This window comes from Neolamprologus brichardi, chromosome 15, assembly GCF_056152115.1.
Source record: "Neolamprologus brichardi isolate AB-2024 chromosome 15, ASM5615211v1, whole genome shotgun sequence".
Lineage (NCBI taxonomy): Eukaryota > Metazoa > Chordata > Actinopteri > Cichliformes > Cichlidae > Neolamprologus > Neolamprologus brichardi.
This window is the reverse complement of record NC_142118.1, coordinates 5,222,659-5,240,965: the sequence shown is the minus strand read 5'-3', so window position 1 is coordinate 5,240,965 and position 18,307 is coordinate 5,222,659. Positions and strand designations below refer to the sequence as shown.

Below are 18,307 nucleotides of genomic sequence, written 5' to 3'. Positions count from 1 at the left end.
TTTATTATCTAGGTGCAAAAGTATCAAAGTTTATATTTAGAAAATGTGTCTTTTTCATTTCATTTTCATTCTGTCGTTAATACTAGCTATGTCTTTAGCCTGGTAAACAGAAACCCACACTCCAACCTTTTTTTACGATGTTTTTTTTTGTGTGTGTAGCCATGTCACACTGCTAATGCTAACCCTAAAGCCTGTTCTGCCAATTTTAGAAGCCATACAGAATCCACATACTGAAGACAGACGTCCAGATGGAATCTAAGAATCTGAAAACCCAATAAATTACTTTTTTTTATTGCAATACCTCCACAACCATAACAAAAAATCCTTAGAGTGTAGATCGGATAATGTGGCTAACAGTACCATTCGATACTTACGATTTTATACCCACAAACCAAACCGAAATGCTTGGGGATATTGTGGAAACTTTAAGAATGATTTCAAACCAATAAACAATGACAACGTATGTGTTTCTTATAACCTGCTGTGCAACCAAATATTGGCTAATTTTTACGGATTGTCATTTTTAAAAATATGCATTTTATCCAGTCTCGTGCTGTCTCTCTGCTATATTATACCCTTTATACCCGTCACTCTCGTTCTCACCGATAACAGCATGCAGCAAAAATGACGTCACATCCGCTGGCACAAACCACGTTCTGGTGTAACCTCGTGGAGGTCCCGTTGCCGGCATGGTTGGATTGAACACACGAGAATCCGATTGTGTCGCTTTTCATTGCCATTTCAAAGAAATATCAATGCAGAAGCTCAGAGATTCCCAGCTTATGCAGATGCTGTAACAGCTTGAAAAGATGAGTTTTTGAGAAAATTCTGCAGTAACTTTCCTTTCTGTTTTGACTTCCACTGCTCCAGTACCAGTGCTGATGCACAGGGTTTTTTTGAGTGGCATTAAGTAGAATACTTCAGCAAGTACCCATGCAATCAACACTGGAATGAATGGTGAGGAGGCTGTGGTGATCTCACTGGTTGCAACGACATTAATGGGCCCTTTAGTATTCTCAACTAATCTCTTTTCACGAAGTAGCTGTTTCTGACCACACCAGCCAAAGAGGACAATCAAAAAGCCTGTGACTGTTTAATAGTTTATTGGATTGTAGTAATTCATTTGAGTTTTAAGTGGGTAAAAGGTATACGACAGCAAATATGTGGACATAAATAGATAAATAACAAATAAAACTAACAAGCCACAGTCCTGAAATAATGGGCAAATTCCCTTTGTGCTGATTGAAAGGAAGAGTTGAAATTTTCTATGTTTTCTTCATATGTTTTTATTCAGTATATTCACAGGCTCGATAGCTTCTGATAAAAAAGTGCGGTTCAAAGTTACAAACCCATCGAATCTTTACTTCAGCTGTGGATAACTTAAAAGCAGTCGAGGGCAATTGTCACAGTTTGCCGTGGGAAACTGCATGGAGTGTGAAGAGTGGACCCAGGTGCAGATATTCAAAAACTCAAACTTAACTGATCATGAGCCGTTTATTAAGGCAGACAGAACAGTACAAAATAAAGAGGCAAAAACAATGCAAACTAAGCAATAACCTAAACTGGGTGAACTAGAAAGGAAACACGAACTATGAAACTATGGGGCGATTGTGGCTCTAGAGTTTGCAGTTCGTTTTGTAATCGGAAGGTTGCCAGTTCGAGCCCCGGCTTGGACAGTCTCGGTCGTCGTGTCCTTGGGCAAGACACTTCACCTACCGCCTACTGGTGATGGCCAGAGGGGCCGATGGCGCGATATGGCAGCCTGGCTTCTGTCAGTCTGCCCCAGGGCAGCTGTGGCTACAACTGTAGCTTGCCTTCACCAGTGTGTGAATGTGAGAGTGAATGAATAGTGGAATTGTAAAGCGCTTTGAGGGGTCCTGAAAAGCGCTATATAAATGCAATCCATTATTATTAAAAACCCTGGAAAACAGAAAAACAAACAAAACTCTAAACATGGCAATGATGATGAGGATATATGAAAACGTGAAGGCAGGACATGGCATGGGAACAACGCAGACGATCCGACAAAGACTGAATGAGAAGGCACAGACTAAATACACACAGGAGGCTAATGAGAGAAGTGTGAACACATGGGGGAACAGCTGACACACATGAACATAACGACGTCACAGTGGAAGAGTAAAACTAAACACGATGAACACAGGAACACAAGACCTCTTCAAAGTAAAACAGGAAACATAAGACGCAGACATGACAACCTGAACTTGACAACGTAAGACACAGACATGACACATGAAGGGCAAGGGAGACTTAACAGGGGTGGAAGACACAAGGGGAATCTAATGACAAAGAACTATAACAACCTAGGCATGGAAAAAAAAAGGAACTTAGAAAACCTGAAGCGCTTAAACATAAACCATAAACTAAAACTCAAAACGCTGGGTCAAAAGACCCAGCATCGTGACAGGTAATGCTAGCGGGAAGAGAGCGCGAAGCCATTAATTAAAATACACTGATTCAAGAAGTGGTTATCACAAATTTAACAAGAGCAGCTGGAGGAGGGTCACTGCTGTTTGCTTGGTCATTACCAGAAAAACATTATTTTCCAAGCTGCTCTTCACCTGAGTGGCACAGGAGGCGGAGGAGCATCTGATCTTGCTGTAGCTCATTACAGAAATAACTGTTTTCTGAGTACCACTTTCTGCATGCTCGTCGTACTGATGGCTCGCTATCAAAGTGGATACCCAGCAGATGATGGGCACTTGTACTCGATATGAACTTGGCATAAGAAATGTCAAAAAAAAAAGTCATATGCTGAAAATGTATTTGAGGACTAATTCTTAATAAAGGCAATGTTCAAATTTCTAAAGAAAAGCCATTTCACTATAAGAGCGGCAGCGATGCGGCACAGCGCCTGAGGAAATTGACTTTCATACTTTTAAATCGATTGCCGTTACTAAGCTTGAGGATTAAGGATGGTGTTTGATCAGACTTTTATCTGTGACATAACAGAAGATACCAGTGCCCTGAATGAGAAAATGCAGGAATCTGTGGCAGGTGAATAAAAACATGCATTAATTAGCTTAAGCCTGACAAACAAAACAAGCATTGGTGCAACGATCATACTTTACGTTTCTCTGTACGCACATAAGTGGAAGACATATGAACAGGAGTTTAGCAGAGTGGCTCAGAAGTGCGGTTTGTCATAATTTTCTCTTTCCATCTCAGAGATTATGCCACAGCTCCATCATCAGGTCGGCGCTATGCTGAGTCTGTTTGGAAGCATTTATTTATGCAGCCATATGCTCCCTAGGCTGAAAATCAAATCATCAACAAATCATCTCTGATGGTCCCCCTGACAGATATACCCCGTCTCCGTATTGTGAAAGTGCCCATACAGTTGAAGACTTAAGAAGTGAAAGGCTTGCATCAAAGAGGAGATGTCAGGTGTCCCATAGGAGCGAATAAGTCAGAGCACACTCACTGCAGGCAGTCACTGCAATAAATATGACACACTCGCTGATGTGTCTCACATCTGGATGCACAGTACGTCGCATATGAGATCTTAGTAAAATATCATAAAAGAGAATTCACTACCTTTATTAAACATGTTGTTTAAATATATAGACCTCTGTCATCTGTCTAAGCCTATGGAGCATTGTCTGCACTCATAAAAAGTTAAACAGGAAGAATATGCATTATTCCGCTTGAATATCTAGTAGCAAACACATACGCAGCCACTGATTTGTTATGCAGCGGTTTGCAGACAAATAAGTATTTTATTTGTGCCATCACGCCAGATATAAAAGTTTAATGCATTTTATAACTCTACTTGGATATTTTATATAGTTGTTACTGTTCTTAAAGTTGTATTGATTTAGCAACAGAAAAAAAATAGTCATTGAGTTACTGTACTGTGCAAAAGTCTTGAATCACCATTCATTTCTTTAATATTTTGCTTCCAAGGAGCAAGATTTTCTTTTCTTTTCTTTTCTTTGTTTTTCTGTTGAGTCCTTGTACCTTACCATGTTTAAAAGAATATATATGTATATTTCTAAAACCATATAGCACTGACCTGTGAATCGAGAGACGTGCCACTGTTGTGTCCACATATAACCAACAACTTGGCAAAGAACCAAGTTTATTTTTTATCTTTCTGTAATTTGTTTCTATTTCATTAGTGGAATTTATGAAACATGCCATAAATAGTTTGACAGGCATAAAATAGTATTTTTGCTCCAACAAGGTGATTCCCAAAGAGCTATTACCTCAAAACTTGGCATATCTCTGCATAGTATAGAGTGAGCACATAGATACATTTTGAGGAAACTGATAGGTTTGTAGCTTGAACCTATTCGCTGGAACGTTGAAGACAATATAATTACACAGCAAAGCAAGACACAAAGTAGGCAAAGTTCTTCATGTTTCTCGTGCACGGGAGAGAACCGGACAAACGCCGTTCCTTCGCTTGACCCCAGTTGCTCTCATCCGCTCCCCCGTAACACTGCTCTTTTATTGAGGTTACATGAATATGCATAGGTTCATTAACATAGACGTCTACATACACACAAAGAGTACCTTGCCTGTGTGTGTGTGTGTGTGTGTTTGTGTGTGTGTGTGTGTGTGTGTGGTCAGAGTGTGACCCCATAAATGACTTCCCTAAACCATCTAAACAAAAGGCACTTAGACTAAAACAGATATAGCCACGTTTATCCTACCATAAAACAATAAGAGAAGGTACGACCTCTTCCCATGCTCCCAGAGTGTCGGTGTGGATGCCAGAACACTCTGGAATGCGCACAAACCCTTTGCAGACTATTAAGGATCACACATCCTATCACTACACAATTGATTATACACCTCTACCAATCTAAAACTAATTACAAACTCTAAGCATATATAAGTAGATATTTCTAAGCATAAATGACAATCAACATTACAAAACAAAACAGAAACTGTACAAGTGATGGAAAAAAGAAGAAGTGGCAGGCCTGAAGAGGACTATCTACAGAACATGAACGCTATTTGCATGTCATGTCCTTAAGAAATAGGAAAGAATCCGGCAATAAACTGACACAGTGCTTTTGCATCCCATCAGAAATGGTTTCAGTTGATGGGTAGCTATCAAGAAGCTATTATTCAGGAAGGGAAAGAGGAAGAAAAAGCTGAAGAATGACAAATTTGAACATTTTATATTGTTATGGGAATATTGATGGAATTCATGGAATTCTGAACACAAAGTCACTCACAGCAGACCACTATCAGTCATGGATTGGCCTCCCCAGAATATTAACATTACTGAGGTGCATGATCATCTTGATAGAGAACAGAACAAAAGACAGAAACATCCAAAGAAGAACTTTCAATCTCCTTCAAGAAGCCTGGAGAACTATTCCTCTAGACTCCTTAAAGAAGTTTCAGGAAAGCTGCCTTAGAGAGTTCAGGTGTTAAAGAATAAAGGCGGTCCAAACAAACATTGGCTTTCATGTCCTGCTTGTTACAATTGAACTCTGTTTTTCTCTTAAAAGCTGCATTCCCATTTGTTTTTGCATCTTTCACTAAATTGCTGCATCTGTTTTCCTAAAAAAAAATATAAAGACATTTGTGTGCCTTGAGACTTTTGCGCTGTACTGCGTCCTTGTATGAAAGACTTTAAAGTCTTAAAGGCTCGTAAAACCCGCTTACATCACTTTGACTTCCATTTAGATGTTTAGACCACAGCAGTAAGATAGGAGGGGTGGGTAAAGAAATTAACAATTGACGAGAATTCAGGTACATAAAATTAATGAGTCATCACACATCAAACAGCAAAACAGACATAAATGAAAGATAGAAAGGGAGTGCAACAGTCAAAATGACACAATTAATGAACATGTGATAAAGCAAATAAAAGGTCTCTGACAAAAGAAAATAAATTGGGCACATTCTTATCTGACTAATGAACAGTCCCTCTTGTCAGTACAGCTCTGGGATCAATCACGACAGACAGTGGAAATAACACTTTTCACAAAGACCGTATTTTGATCAGATAACTTGAATGATAGCTGAGCTTGGACACTGAGCGATATCATCAAAGCTGAGTCAATTAGAAAGGAAGACAAACTGGGGTGACAGACTCATGCCTCAGTTTGTCACAATCATGTGACGCAAAACAATCCAAAGTCAAGTAAAACATCACTGGTGTCAAATTTAATTTGGACCAAACACTAGAAATAGAATAAATGCCCTAAAAGCCAAAAACAATGCTCTTTTGATTTTTTTTATCTGACAGGAAAATAAACTGCGAGGAACAGTTAGTTAAAAAGAGAGGCGATGTTGTCTAACTTGACATCACTAATTAGCAGGAGGTGGGTTCAGGAGGCTATCACATATCTCAGGATCGCTCTCTTGAGTCTGATGAGCTGTCACTGACTCAATTTCAATTTTGGGATTAGCATGCACCAAATAATTGTGGTCGTCATAGCTGCGCAATGGTTGATATATGTCTAGATTCAATGATTTAACATGTCATTTGTACTAAAAATAGATTCTTCTGTAAGGCTTAAGTGCAAGCATCAGCACAATGTACTTTATTTTAAACAGCATGATACTTAAAGGCTGGTCTCATCAGTCGCTTCGACCGTATCAGCATGATATAGATAATTATAATCTGTTTGACGACTGCTTTTCTTAAAACCAAACTGTGAGTCATTCTTTTTCAGAACCTTTTCTCCTTTGTGTATTCATGCTTTTGCGGCATCTTTGTGGCGCTTCCCTCAAAGTGATTCTTCCTGTAAGTGAGTGTCACGCGGCATGAAAGAAAGCTCACAGCATCGCACCGTATTAAGGGGGCTGGTGGGTGGGCCAGGATGGGGTTGTGCTAAATTTCCATTTTTACTGGGAAACTTCTATCACCATGGATACTGTTAGGTCTTTGAATTTAGAAGCAAATCAGACTTTTTCTATTTTTCCCCCCCATCACAGAATTTTCTGGAGATTTTTTTCCAAATCTTAAAAAAAAGGTTACAAAACGACAAAAAAGAGAGTTATGAGGAATAAATGAAGTAATGCTCGGAAAGCTACAAGAGATTAATCTGACACATGTTGCTTCTGTTTATGGAATGTAGATTTAGCAGAAGCATTCACTAGATTTCCCAAAATTGTGATGTTTGAAAGTACCCTGCAGCTACACATTATATGCTAAATCCCTTATTTCACATAAGCATATAACCCAAACATTGTAAAGAACAATGACCACTATGCTTAATCCAGCTTTCAGTCCTGGTGTACAGATAAAGGATTTCTGAGTTTGATCCTCTGGTGAATCTTATGAGCTTGTGACCATTAACAAAGACCCAAACATACACATCAGGGATGTCAAACTCATATTACATCGTGAGCCACATACAGCCCACTTCATACACGACAGAGAAATGCTGCTTTTTATTCTTCTTTAACACATAAATCATTTTCCTATGATCTACAAAATGTATGCTTCCTTCTATTACTTGCATTTTTGTTCCATGCAATAGTGGTTGAGGTCGGTTAGCAATAGTTAATGATTAGCACCTTTAAAATTTGATCTCTTTAAAAGGGTATTTACTCTGTCATCTACTAATTTTACCAAAAATGAGGACCTGTTGTTGTACATGTCATTGGTGTAGATGACCTTTATCTTATTGTACATATACTGACTTGATCTCATTCCCTATTGATGTGATATCGGGCTGGATATTGGTCGCATGTCCTGCACTATGGAACCAGTCACAGCCTTTTGGATTTTTTACTTGTAGCTTTAGCTGAACTCAAAAAGTAGCCAGTGCTGTTTTGGAGTGTCATTCTCCTCTTCAGTGGGCCACTCTGGAGCTCTGCTTAGCAGCAGGTGCTTCTTCAGATTTTAAGTAGACACTTACTATCACCCACACGCAATTTGCATTTTACTGTGATCTGCTCTCCCTTTTCACCCACAAATTCAAAACAGTCTGAATACTTCCACGCCATAAAGGCAGTCCTTGCTTCTATCTCCCTCACTGAGCTACACTATGGCACAACTGCTGGATTAAAAGAACAGACCTTCTGTCTGCCTGCCTGTGTGTACAGTATGCGTGTGTGCATGTCAACGCTCTGCCGATCTCTAATGAATGTGTCGTGTGTAAGTAAGAGGCATTGAAGGCTAAATGTTTGGAAATGTAAGCACTTTGGAGGAGAGAGTACCCATGAGTGGCTAGCTATTGCTATACTTCACGTGTACGTGAAATACTAAATTATTTGGTTCTGCTCCTCTGAGTTTATTTTGCTCAATTTACAGGGTCACCCTGTGGCCTCCTCTTTGCCTATCTCAGCTTGTTCACTCTTGTCTCCAGTCCTTGAGAAGCCCTAGCGAACTGCTGTTGCCAAAGGGGGCTGTGTATGTGAAAACACACATCTCTCCCTAGCAGATGGTAGTTTCGGTGGCCATACTGTCCCACCAGCCAGACTGCCTTCCAGGGCTTGGCCATCTCCACAGCCGGCCCAGCGAGCTACTGGCATCACATCACCCTGCTGACAGGATCCTTTTTATGGATTAGGGATCCGCAACACGTCTTCAAATGCAGGTCAATACCCTGCTTTTCTCTGCCACTTGAGTCTATTCTATAACGGACAAAGACACCAGTTGTGATATATCAGTTGTGACAATGCAAAGACACTCTCACTGCACTCAGTCGTTTCTTTCTTTTTGGGGTGGAGGGAGGGTGGCAAATATGAGGAGGCAGCTTTCAAATGGAGCATTGGTGAATTATGACAGAACTGTCTGTAGATGGTGTTAAAATGGACAGTTGGTCTGGCGCTGTGTTTTTATGTCTTCCAACACAGACACAGTCATCTCTTTGTGCATGTGTTTCCCATCTATTCCCAAAGCAAATATGTTTTCCTTCTGTGTTGTGTGAGAGAAACGCGTATTGCTTTCACTTTGACAAGATTCAAAATCAGATATTCATCCTCGACATCCTCGGTGTCCCGGCGAATCCAGGCATCGACACCTTTTTAAGGTGCTTACAGGCTTTTATAGCAAAGGTATTTATTATTCAGAACTGCTAACGCTGGTGCAACTAATTGCATGCATCTACAGTACACGGGTGCACATATTTGAGCATAGATGTGTGCAAAGTCGAGCAACCGCCATCCTCATTTTTGTCACTCTGATTGGAAGCTTGCTGCTGTCATACACGGAGAAGCAAAAATACAGTCCTTCGCTGGGGGCTCCCTGCTGTTTATGTTTAGACTGTTTAGTGGTGGGAAAACAAAAATGACGTGCCTTGTGAAAACCTCTCTGTCAGCATGTGAATCAACATGAGAATGACCCTTATCAAATTTGCTTTGGAATAAATTCTGGTCAAAAGCTGAATATATTTCCATTCATGAATGCCAGATTGAACGGCTGGATGGTCAGGACTGGCGCAGGCGGTCCCGGCTCTCGCGCTGTGGCCGTAGAGAGGCTCTATGCATCTTTGTATTTGTATGTGTGTGAGTACACCTTTATATGTGCGCATACCTTTTTAAACATAAATTAAAGCCAGAGGTCAGCGTGAAGGTTGGGTGCAGCATTTGGGGATGGGGATGTGTGTGGCTGGGATTTTTGTAAAGCTGCTGATGCATGGGGAATGTGTTGGTGCTAATGTGAAAACACAGAGTGATAAGAGGGAAATGAAAAGGTGTTTAGTTGGCGGAGCAAATATGTGTGCGCATACGTGTGAACGCCTCGCGTTTTGAACCGTCCTGGTTGGCCGTTGTCCTTTTTTTCCCCCCGCTTAACCTTGAGATGAGCTGATGAAGTGAGTGGCAGTTTCTAGAGACATCCATCTGGCTCGGAGAGACGAGCTCAGCTTCACATGCTGATATTCTCCACGAGAATGAATGGAGAGCGCAGTACGACGCCTGCTGAGAGATGGACAGACAGGGCTGACTGAAAAATGAGATGGGCTGATGGGTAGACAGGAGGATAATGATTCAGAGTGAGAAGAGAGTGAGACAAGTCTTTCTTCTCCAGCAGACAAAGCCAACGCGATGCACTGGAGAGACAGTGAAGGAAAAAACATGTTCAAACATATTTTTTTTTTTCGCAGTGTGGCTCCGTGTATGTATTTCCATGATTAATAACTTTATTTATTTTATATTATACGCATACATATGCGGTCCTTATAGCAAAAATGCCAGTACTGTGTGCATTGCCGAATAAGAAGGTCCCCTGTGGTGCCGTTGTAATCCCGCCGTGTGTCACGAGGTCTCTGTAGAAGAAGACCTCAACCGCGGCTTTTCTCTTTGTGTGATTATCTGGGCTTTTATGTCCAGGCCACCTTTTATTCCCACAGGCCATTAAAGCTATGGAGAATCAAAAGGGCTCGCTACAAGCATAAACCCTTCAGTTTACAGCTAAAAAGGGAACACGGGGCACACTGTAATATGATCGGTAATGATTCAAAAGAATACAGCATACAACCTCTCAAGAAAATCTGATGCAGGAAACATGCAAGGCAAATACAAGTACAAACAGAGGAACCTTTAATCTCTTGATATTACCATGAAGAAAGTTGCTGAAGATTGTTTATGTTTTACTCAGCATTTTGCCATAGTCAAGGTTCAATGACAGGAAGCTCTGATGATGATAAAAAGCAACGGGATTCCAAGTTCATCTATAATGCATGCAGAACTTGTTTGTGCATATGTTGACTCGCGCAATGCCGGCATTGCTTTTAATAATAAAGCTGGATTTCTTCTGCTGGTGCTTGATATTTGTGCGTAAATCTAGTGTATAAGCAGATACGCGAAGCTAGGGCTTTATTACAGTTTAAGATGTTTTAAAGGTAACAATGAACTGTTCTTTCAAATACTTATACTGTATATTTATAATATTCTTTACAGTTTATTTCCATGTGTTCTTGTCCTCTCCCTACAGAGTTGAAAAAACACTTCTCTGACATCATAACTTAATTATGGGAGCTTGATAAAAGTAGTAAACCAGTCTGACTCTCACTTATTAGCTATAGATTGTGGCCCATATCAGCAAGTAAGACAATCAGGATGACAATGCAGGGTCAAGTAAATAAAGAACCAGTCACACAGCTTGGAGACCAATGGCAACCGCTGGTCATGAGGGAAATATTCAATTCCCCAAACGGCTGGCAAGTGGTTACTGGAAGGTGATGGCATTTGCAGGGAAATCAAGTGCTAAAGCCCCAGACACTCCCCCCCACCCCACCCCCAACACCCGTGGCAAGTTGATAGGGAAAAATGTATATTACTCCACCAGTTGGCAAAAGCCTCTTTGTGGTTGTTTTTCTAACAGTCACTTACTCTCACAAGCTACTCGCTCCGCGGTACAGAAAGTGCAACATAAAGTGGAAACTGAGACTGGATATTGTTTCAAATAGGGCATGATAAGTTGTGTACTTACCAGACAACTGGGACTCTGATGTTACCTGCGTGATTTACACACTGTTGCTTAACAGACATCGCTTTGCTTGTGACTGCTGGTCCCTCGCGGATGTTCCAGGCTCCTGTTGCCTTGGTAAACCTCATATATTTCAATCAGTACTATTCTTCACTCTCATTGGTAGTCGCTTCAGTCGCTCACCTGGAAGCTGAGAAAAGTTTATCTTCGGTTCCACCCACTTCCCTTCACTGGCAGTTATTTCGCCCAATTCACTTGAACTTACACAATATCTCTAGTTCCCACGTCACTTGCAACGTGTGTGCAGTTTTTCTAACCTGTCAGGTCTCTTACTGCATACTACTACATTTTCTTTCATTATATCGCAATTTATCCCACATAAATATCCAAATAATACCACAATATGTGTCAAACCTTTTTTCTATTAAGTGCTCTATTTGGGTCTTTTCACACAGCTGTACCTTTCAGTGTGAACTCACTTATACTCAAAGTAGCAATGGTCAGTATAAAAGTGCACCGTTTGAGACACAGTGTGTGTTATGTGTCTAATTTGTCCGTTCATTCTCAGCTAAATACCTGCTTCACGCGATCCACCATGTTTCTGCAAAACAGCCGGAACCATGTAGCTGTATCGTAAAACCTAATCTTTTTTTTTTTGATACTTTTTATTTAGGAACATTTTTATGCAGAAAAAAAACCCCCAAAATATTATGAGGTCATGGGAAGACAATATATGCCCGTGTATACAGCCGTACATCCACACATACATATATCAATACTTTGGTATTGCAAGTTCTATGCATTAGAGAGTGCTGCCACAATTTGTAAAGCCCAGCCATTTTCTCCAACGTCTCCTTCCCAAGTCTCCCTGGAGTCGCAGGGTGAAAGTCATACATTCCATCAATTTGATGTCTTCCACTATAGAGGTAAAAAAAAGTATTATAGTGGGAGGGTCTTTACAAAGCCAGCGTTTTGTTATAGCCTTTTTCGCAGATGCCAAGAAAATTCTGTTAGGTTCAAATATTGAGGAGGGGTAGAGGAGGTAATCTACTTTCATAATAACAACACTGATCCGGCCGGGTGGAGTCAAACGATGATTTTAATGACACGCGTGGGAAGACCGCCACTGTACGCAGACAGCGCCGATCCCCAACTTACAGAGCATAAGCAGGTGTTTTATACCTTTCAGGGCTTAAATTTACTACGCCCCTTGACGTCACTCAGATACAGTTCATACATAGGTTTCAAAACCACAATGACTTAAGACAGTTTAAAATAACATTGTCTCCATCTCCACAGCAGATGCTTCCTGTCAGCCATCTGACTTTCACTTCTCGTCTGGAACACCAGACCCACACCCTGCAAGACACTTTTCCTCTTTTTGCAGAGACAATTTTAGAGTTACAAGCAAACATGATTAACCTCTCACCTATAAATGAGATAAAGTCGATTTTGTGTGTGTCATCATGAAATGCATTCAGTTTCAACTTGTAACCTTTTCCACCAGACAGAAGGCCAGCACGTACACATTTCAGATTATAACAAGCATTCAAAAGCATTTAAGATTATAGATTCAACTCAACAGTTTAGAGTGGTTATAACTGCACCTATAATAAAGGCTAATTGGGTACCAATATGTTTAAACATCTGAATACAATATCAATACTGCAGATTGTATTATTAATGCAATGGTAATGATGATGATTATTAACAATAGCAGCAAAATATATTTCTAATCCCTCACAATTCCCAGGAGATAAACATCGTCTGTAGATACAATGATGCGAATGTACAAGTCACACTGAATCCCAGTACCTTTGTGATTATTTTTGCAACTTCCGTCCAGAAGGGTCGTATGGATGGGCAGGACCAGTAAAACCTAATCTTCACAGATAAAAGTGATTTGATCAGATATGACTGTATGATACTCCTGACAGTAAAAGCTGGTCAGTGGGCATTGAGTTTAAAAAAGTTTTCTCAAAGTTTACAAAGGTAGGGCTACAGCTTTGAAATGCACACGTTTTTTTTACAATTTGTCTTTTTACAGGTGCATACATATTTATATATGTATTTATGCACAGACTCCAACTGTATATACACACACAATAGCGCTCTTGTAAGATATTAATGATGTTGTGAAAATAGTGTAGCAGTAGTCGGGGGCACAGTTTGCCACCAGAGCAAATGGGAAAGTTCTGTTTCCGAGCAAAGCCCTCATAAAACATTCATGTGACTTTTGCCATGAATTGGTTATCCGGACTGGGGAGGGAAGAGTGACAACGCACCGTCACCCGATAAAGTCTCCCATCTCTGTACTTCTCACCTCACACACTCATCGCGGTTCCTTTTAAAATACTTCCAGTTTTAGATTCTCTCCCATGCATAAAGGAGCAGGAGCCATTTAAGTCACTGCAGCTGTCCAGCAAAATTTACTACAACCTTGGGGAAGTAATGCCCACTTATCTCTCTCGTACACAAATGTAGTTGATTTAAAGGAATGCCTACTTGCTATTCAATATTAATGGTCAGATAAAAAGGCAGGAAAGGATTTTTGAATGTGGAGGAGACTTGGAAGGAACCATTTCTGAAATATGCATGAGTGCACATATGCACTGCTGGCTGTTTTGATGTGCACTGCTTCTCTATGCAAAAATAAGGGAAGGGTACGTCAACATTAGTAAAAGTAGTGTCATAACTGTCTCGATAAAGGCAACAAGTAGGGAGTTGATGCAAGAGATTTACTTAAATAAAGTCTTTAATAAAGCTTTACCAACACAAACAACAGGGGACTGAGTCAGCAAGATAAGCAGTTTTAGCTGATGATCTTGGGCCACTCTGTATAAAATCATTGCCTGCCTCTATCGTGAAAGAATAAAAGTGGTCATAGCAAATATTAACTTTCAACCTTGTTACAATTGTACAAACTCTGTTTTTGCCTTATGTAGGATATTCCAATTTATTTTTCCACATTTCAGTACATGTCTGCACCTATTTCCAATGTTCCCAGTAAAACATATAGCAAAATTAGCTGTGGTTCAAAGCCATGGTTCAAGATGTAAAATTGCAACTATATTTTTATTTTACGGATGGATAGGTGCATAATTTGTGCTTATACTTAGTGTTATGTTTTCATCTGTCTACATCAGTGAACTCCACTGATATGCAGCTCGCATGAAGATCTATTTTATGACTTAAAAGCTTGCAGCATTACTGCTGCTGCGGCATTGTTTTTAACACGGTCATTAATGTGTTCATTCTCATACAGTTACACTCTGCTCAGTGCTGTGAGTGCTTTTGCTAAGCTGACGTTTTTCATGCTGCATCTAGAACACCTTAAACCGCATAGTTTTCTTTTTGTTTAATGTATCACTGGAGAAAATAAATGCGTTCATGGACAGGCCAGTGAATCATCAGCTAAATTTAACAGATATGAAGTGGATGCAAGTAACTAAAAGATTTTTTTGTTTAGTTTTTTTTGCTCCACAGCTCCACATTGCATCAGACGGTGCAACAGAGGGCCTTCTCATCCGTGAACGCATGATTCATGTGGTCAGTTGAGTGTATCTGCACTAGAATTATAGTGCATTTTAATATAAAAAGGTCCAGCGAGAGAGGAGACACAGCAGACCAGTTTTTATTTATTTTTTTCCTTAGAGTATTAATGGGATCTTATATAAATATTGCAGGTACTTTTAGAGCTAATGTATCTGGAGTAGTGAGCTTTAATGGGCAAATGTATATTTAATGCTATATTTACTCACTGACATGAGTGTAGTTTAAGAAGACGGTGGGGATCGACCCCCTGACGGACGTCTTCATGAAACCCAGCCTCACAGTGAAGTGGAGTCCGACCTGCGACTGTTAAATACCTCATTTTGTTGCAGTGAAGAAAGGAGAAGAATACGTCTGAGCTGTAGGAATGTGAAAAAGACGTTTGCATGTAATCCAAATCTTTATCCACTGTCATCTATGACAACGCTGCCACTCACATGGTTATGTGGAAATGTGTGTTTGCAAATTGTGTGTGTGGATATGTGGTAGCCAACTCTGTTCAGGATGTTGCTGGGACACCAAAAGGCTTTTCACACTGTCGGAATGTAAACGCGTCTCTATCTCTGGATGTCTCTGACATGTCTGATGTTACACACACACTCACAAACTGGGTTTAACTGTGAACTCTATATTTTCTCAATAACCTTATTCTTTGTGTTGAGTTTAAGGAATGCACGAAGGAGTTGTTCAACGTATTGCCGAGCTGAGTCTAAACAGGAAATGAATCTAGGTTCCTGATAATGCTTTGTATCCATAAAGGTCACAGATATAAGGATGCACACCGTATAATGTCAATTGTCACAGTTTCCATGCCAGCGCTATGGAATTATACTTCACGATTGATAGGCAGTGCCTCGGAGAATAAGGGTATATGGGATAGAAGAGTGAATGCAAATGCACATTGGTGTTTGGCGAGCGCTGACATGATTGTAATATTTGTATCTGACATGCATCAGAAATAGGATTCTGTGCCTGCCGACACTGATTTCAAACGTGAGGAGGAAGATCACGTCAAGGAGGCGTGTGTCACTCGCCTCTCCTTCAGTTTGCAGCCTGGCAGGCGTCACAATGTTTTGCACATTCAATTTCCTGTGTTTAAATCTGACACGCAGGTTTTGTTTTCGTTTTCCCTTTACCAAACTGAATATGATAATGTCACTTGGGAATTGCTAGATGAAAAGATTTCCATGGTGCCGTCAGCTTTTTTGCTGAGGAGATGAATTGAACAGTAGACGCGGGGTTTGAAACCAATACAGCATGCATTATAATGAAATCATCTTCTTTTTTCTCTTCAGAGAAGCTATGCTTTGAAAATGGAGTTTGCAAACCAAATTGGATTAGAAATGGTGGATATTTTGTTAGGTATCTCTGCAATTTCACAGTGTGTGTTTGCTTGTAGTGTGCGTGAACCTGCTTCAGTACCGTAGGATTCTTCCATGTGTAGCTATCAATATTAATGCCGGTTCAAAGCGTTGGGCTTTCAAACAGACACAGGTTTCTGCTTTATCTTTTAAGTTCTCTGTTTGACCCTGCTGCACCATCAAAAGATCAAATTTCAGATGTTGTTTACGTAAACCAGTTGCAGTAGTCCTGTCATCGTCTACTCTTGCACCTTGGGTTGAAGATGCTTTTACAATTTCACAACCCCGCTCCAGAAATGACACGTCTCGGGGAGCAAATATCATATTTTGCTCAGTTAGTTGCTCAGATCAGGTATTTCAGGCAGCTGTGACTTGATGCAGGCTTTCACTGCCTTTTTGAACAATGTGTGTTTGACTGAACAGGTACGTGCGCGCGCACGCACACACACTTAGCTTCATAGCGCATTCACTTGAGATGCATAACAGTGATTTACAGCTCAAGTGTGGACGTTGAGCAAAGTAAAAGTGCGGGGAAAAAAAATTTAAAAATCTATAAAATCCTGTCTTTGGGATTAGATCTCAAAAAACACATCAATATAACAACCAAAGCCAAATCCCACTGTGAATATCTCAGGGTTTGTTCCAGCACCGTGCTGCAGAATCAACACGTGAAGTGTATGAATATAAATATAAATGTGATTCTTATCAAATTATTTCTTTTTTGCAATTGCAGCTTTGAAAAAGGGACGATTCTGGATCACTCCAGATCCCTACCACAACGATGACCACATCCAGATTGGACGGGAAGTAAAGATATCCTGTCAGGTACGGTAACAGAAAACACTGGGAGACTAAGCTCACATGGTTATGCGTGTAATATTGAGCTAATGTTAGTGAGTGTAATAAAAATAAAGCCTTTTGATGTCACAGGTGGAGGCGACACCTCCAGAGGAGCTGACATTTAGCTGGCTGAAGAATGGCCGTGCCCTGCGGAGCTCGGAGCGTATGGTCATCACCCAGACAGATCCTGACATCTCACCTGGAACCACCAACCTGGACATCATAGACCTGAAATTCACTGATTTCGGCACGTACACCTGCGTGGCCGCTCTGAAGGGAGGAGGCATCCCGGAGATCAGCATCGATGTCAACATCTCATCCACAACTGGTGAGCCTCACACCCCTTTGTGGCATCGACACACCTACACACCTCCCCCCAGCAGATTTGACACAAACACATTGATTTCTCACAGCTACGTTAGTCACACTCAGTTGGCTTCAATTGTTTAACTGTCTCATCAGTCCCATCAGTTTTGTAGATCATTTTAATATATTTATTTCCTGATAGTCAAAAAATAAAGCGCTGTAATGTCACAGCGTTACATAATCCTCCATTGCATTGTTAAACCATATATGCTCACAAGCATGTCACATTTCGTGGGTCAAAACCATGGACTGTAGAAAACATGGACGACGCGACCCCGCCTCCTACCATTGTGCAAAAATGAAGCCAAAATACCCCGCTTGTGGAGGCTGCCATCTTGCAAATTTGGAGCCAGAGTCTGCGCAGTAGTGACTTGAGGTGGAGCGACTGTGTAACGCTCCCGCCCACACACCCGCTGGACGTGACCGCAAACACGCCCCCCTACACTTTTTACGTAGCCCGGCTGCTCGAGTTTTTTTGCTGGTTTACCGCGACTGACGACTCGTTTAATTAAGGTAAATACAACCATGTCACTGTTATAAAAAAGACACACAGCTTATCATCTTATAGTTCTAAAATCACTCTGTTGTTAATTCGTTAGTTAGCTTAGCCGCTAGCATACGCACTGTGTTGACGGCTTGTTGCTAGCTAGTTAGCGATGCTACACACCTGCTACTCTTAACTTACCGAAAAAGTACAGCGGGGCCTCGGGTCCTTCTGTCGGGTAGTCCAGTTTACTGAAGAACACCTCAGGCTGTCAGGTTAAAACACTCGGTCGTGTTTTCGTAGCGTAAACACTGGGCGTCCTCTCAGAGCCTACGC

The 18,307-nt window shown here is 40.8% G+C and overlaps 1 protein-coding gene across 4 annotated transcripts in view; it reads left to right on the top strand.

The window, feature by feature from the left end:
• mdga2a (MAM domain containing glycosylphosphatidylinositol anchor 2a) overlaps nt 1-18,307 on the top strand; it is a 205,908-nt gene that overhangs the window by 111,750 nt on the left and 75,851 nt on the right. For all 4 annotated transcript variants that reach the window (XM_006793045.3, XM_006793043.3, XM_006793044.3 and 1 more), the window contains exons 7-8: nt 17,015-17,106; nt 17,212-17,449. In XM_006793045.3, coding sequence (XP_006793108.1) covers nt 17,015-17,106; nt 17,212-17,449 — 330 coding nt within the window. The remainder of the gene's footprint in view (nt 1-17,014; nt 17,107-17,211; nt 17,450-18,307) is intronic.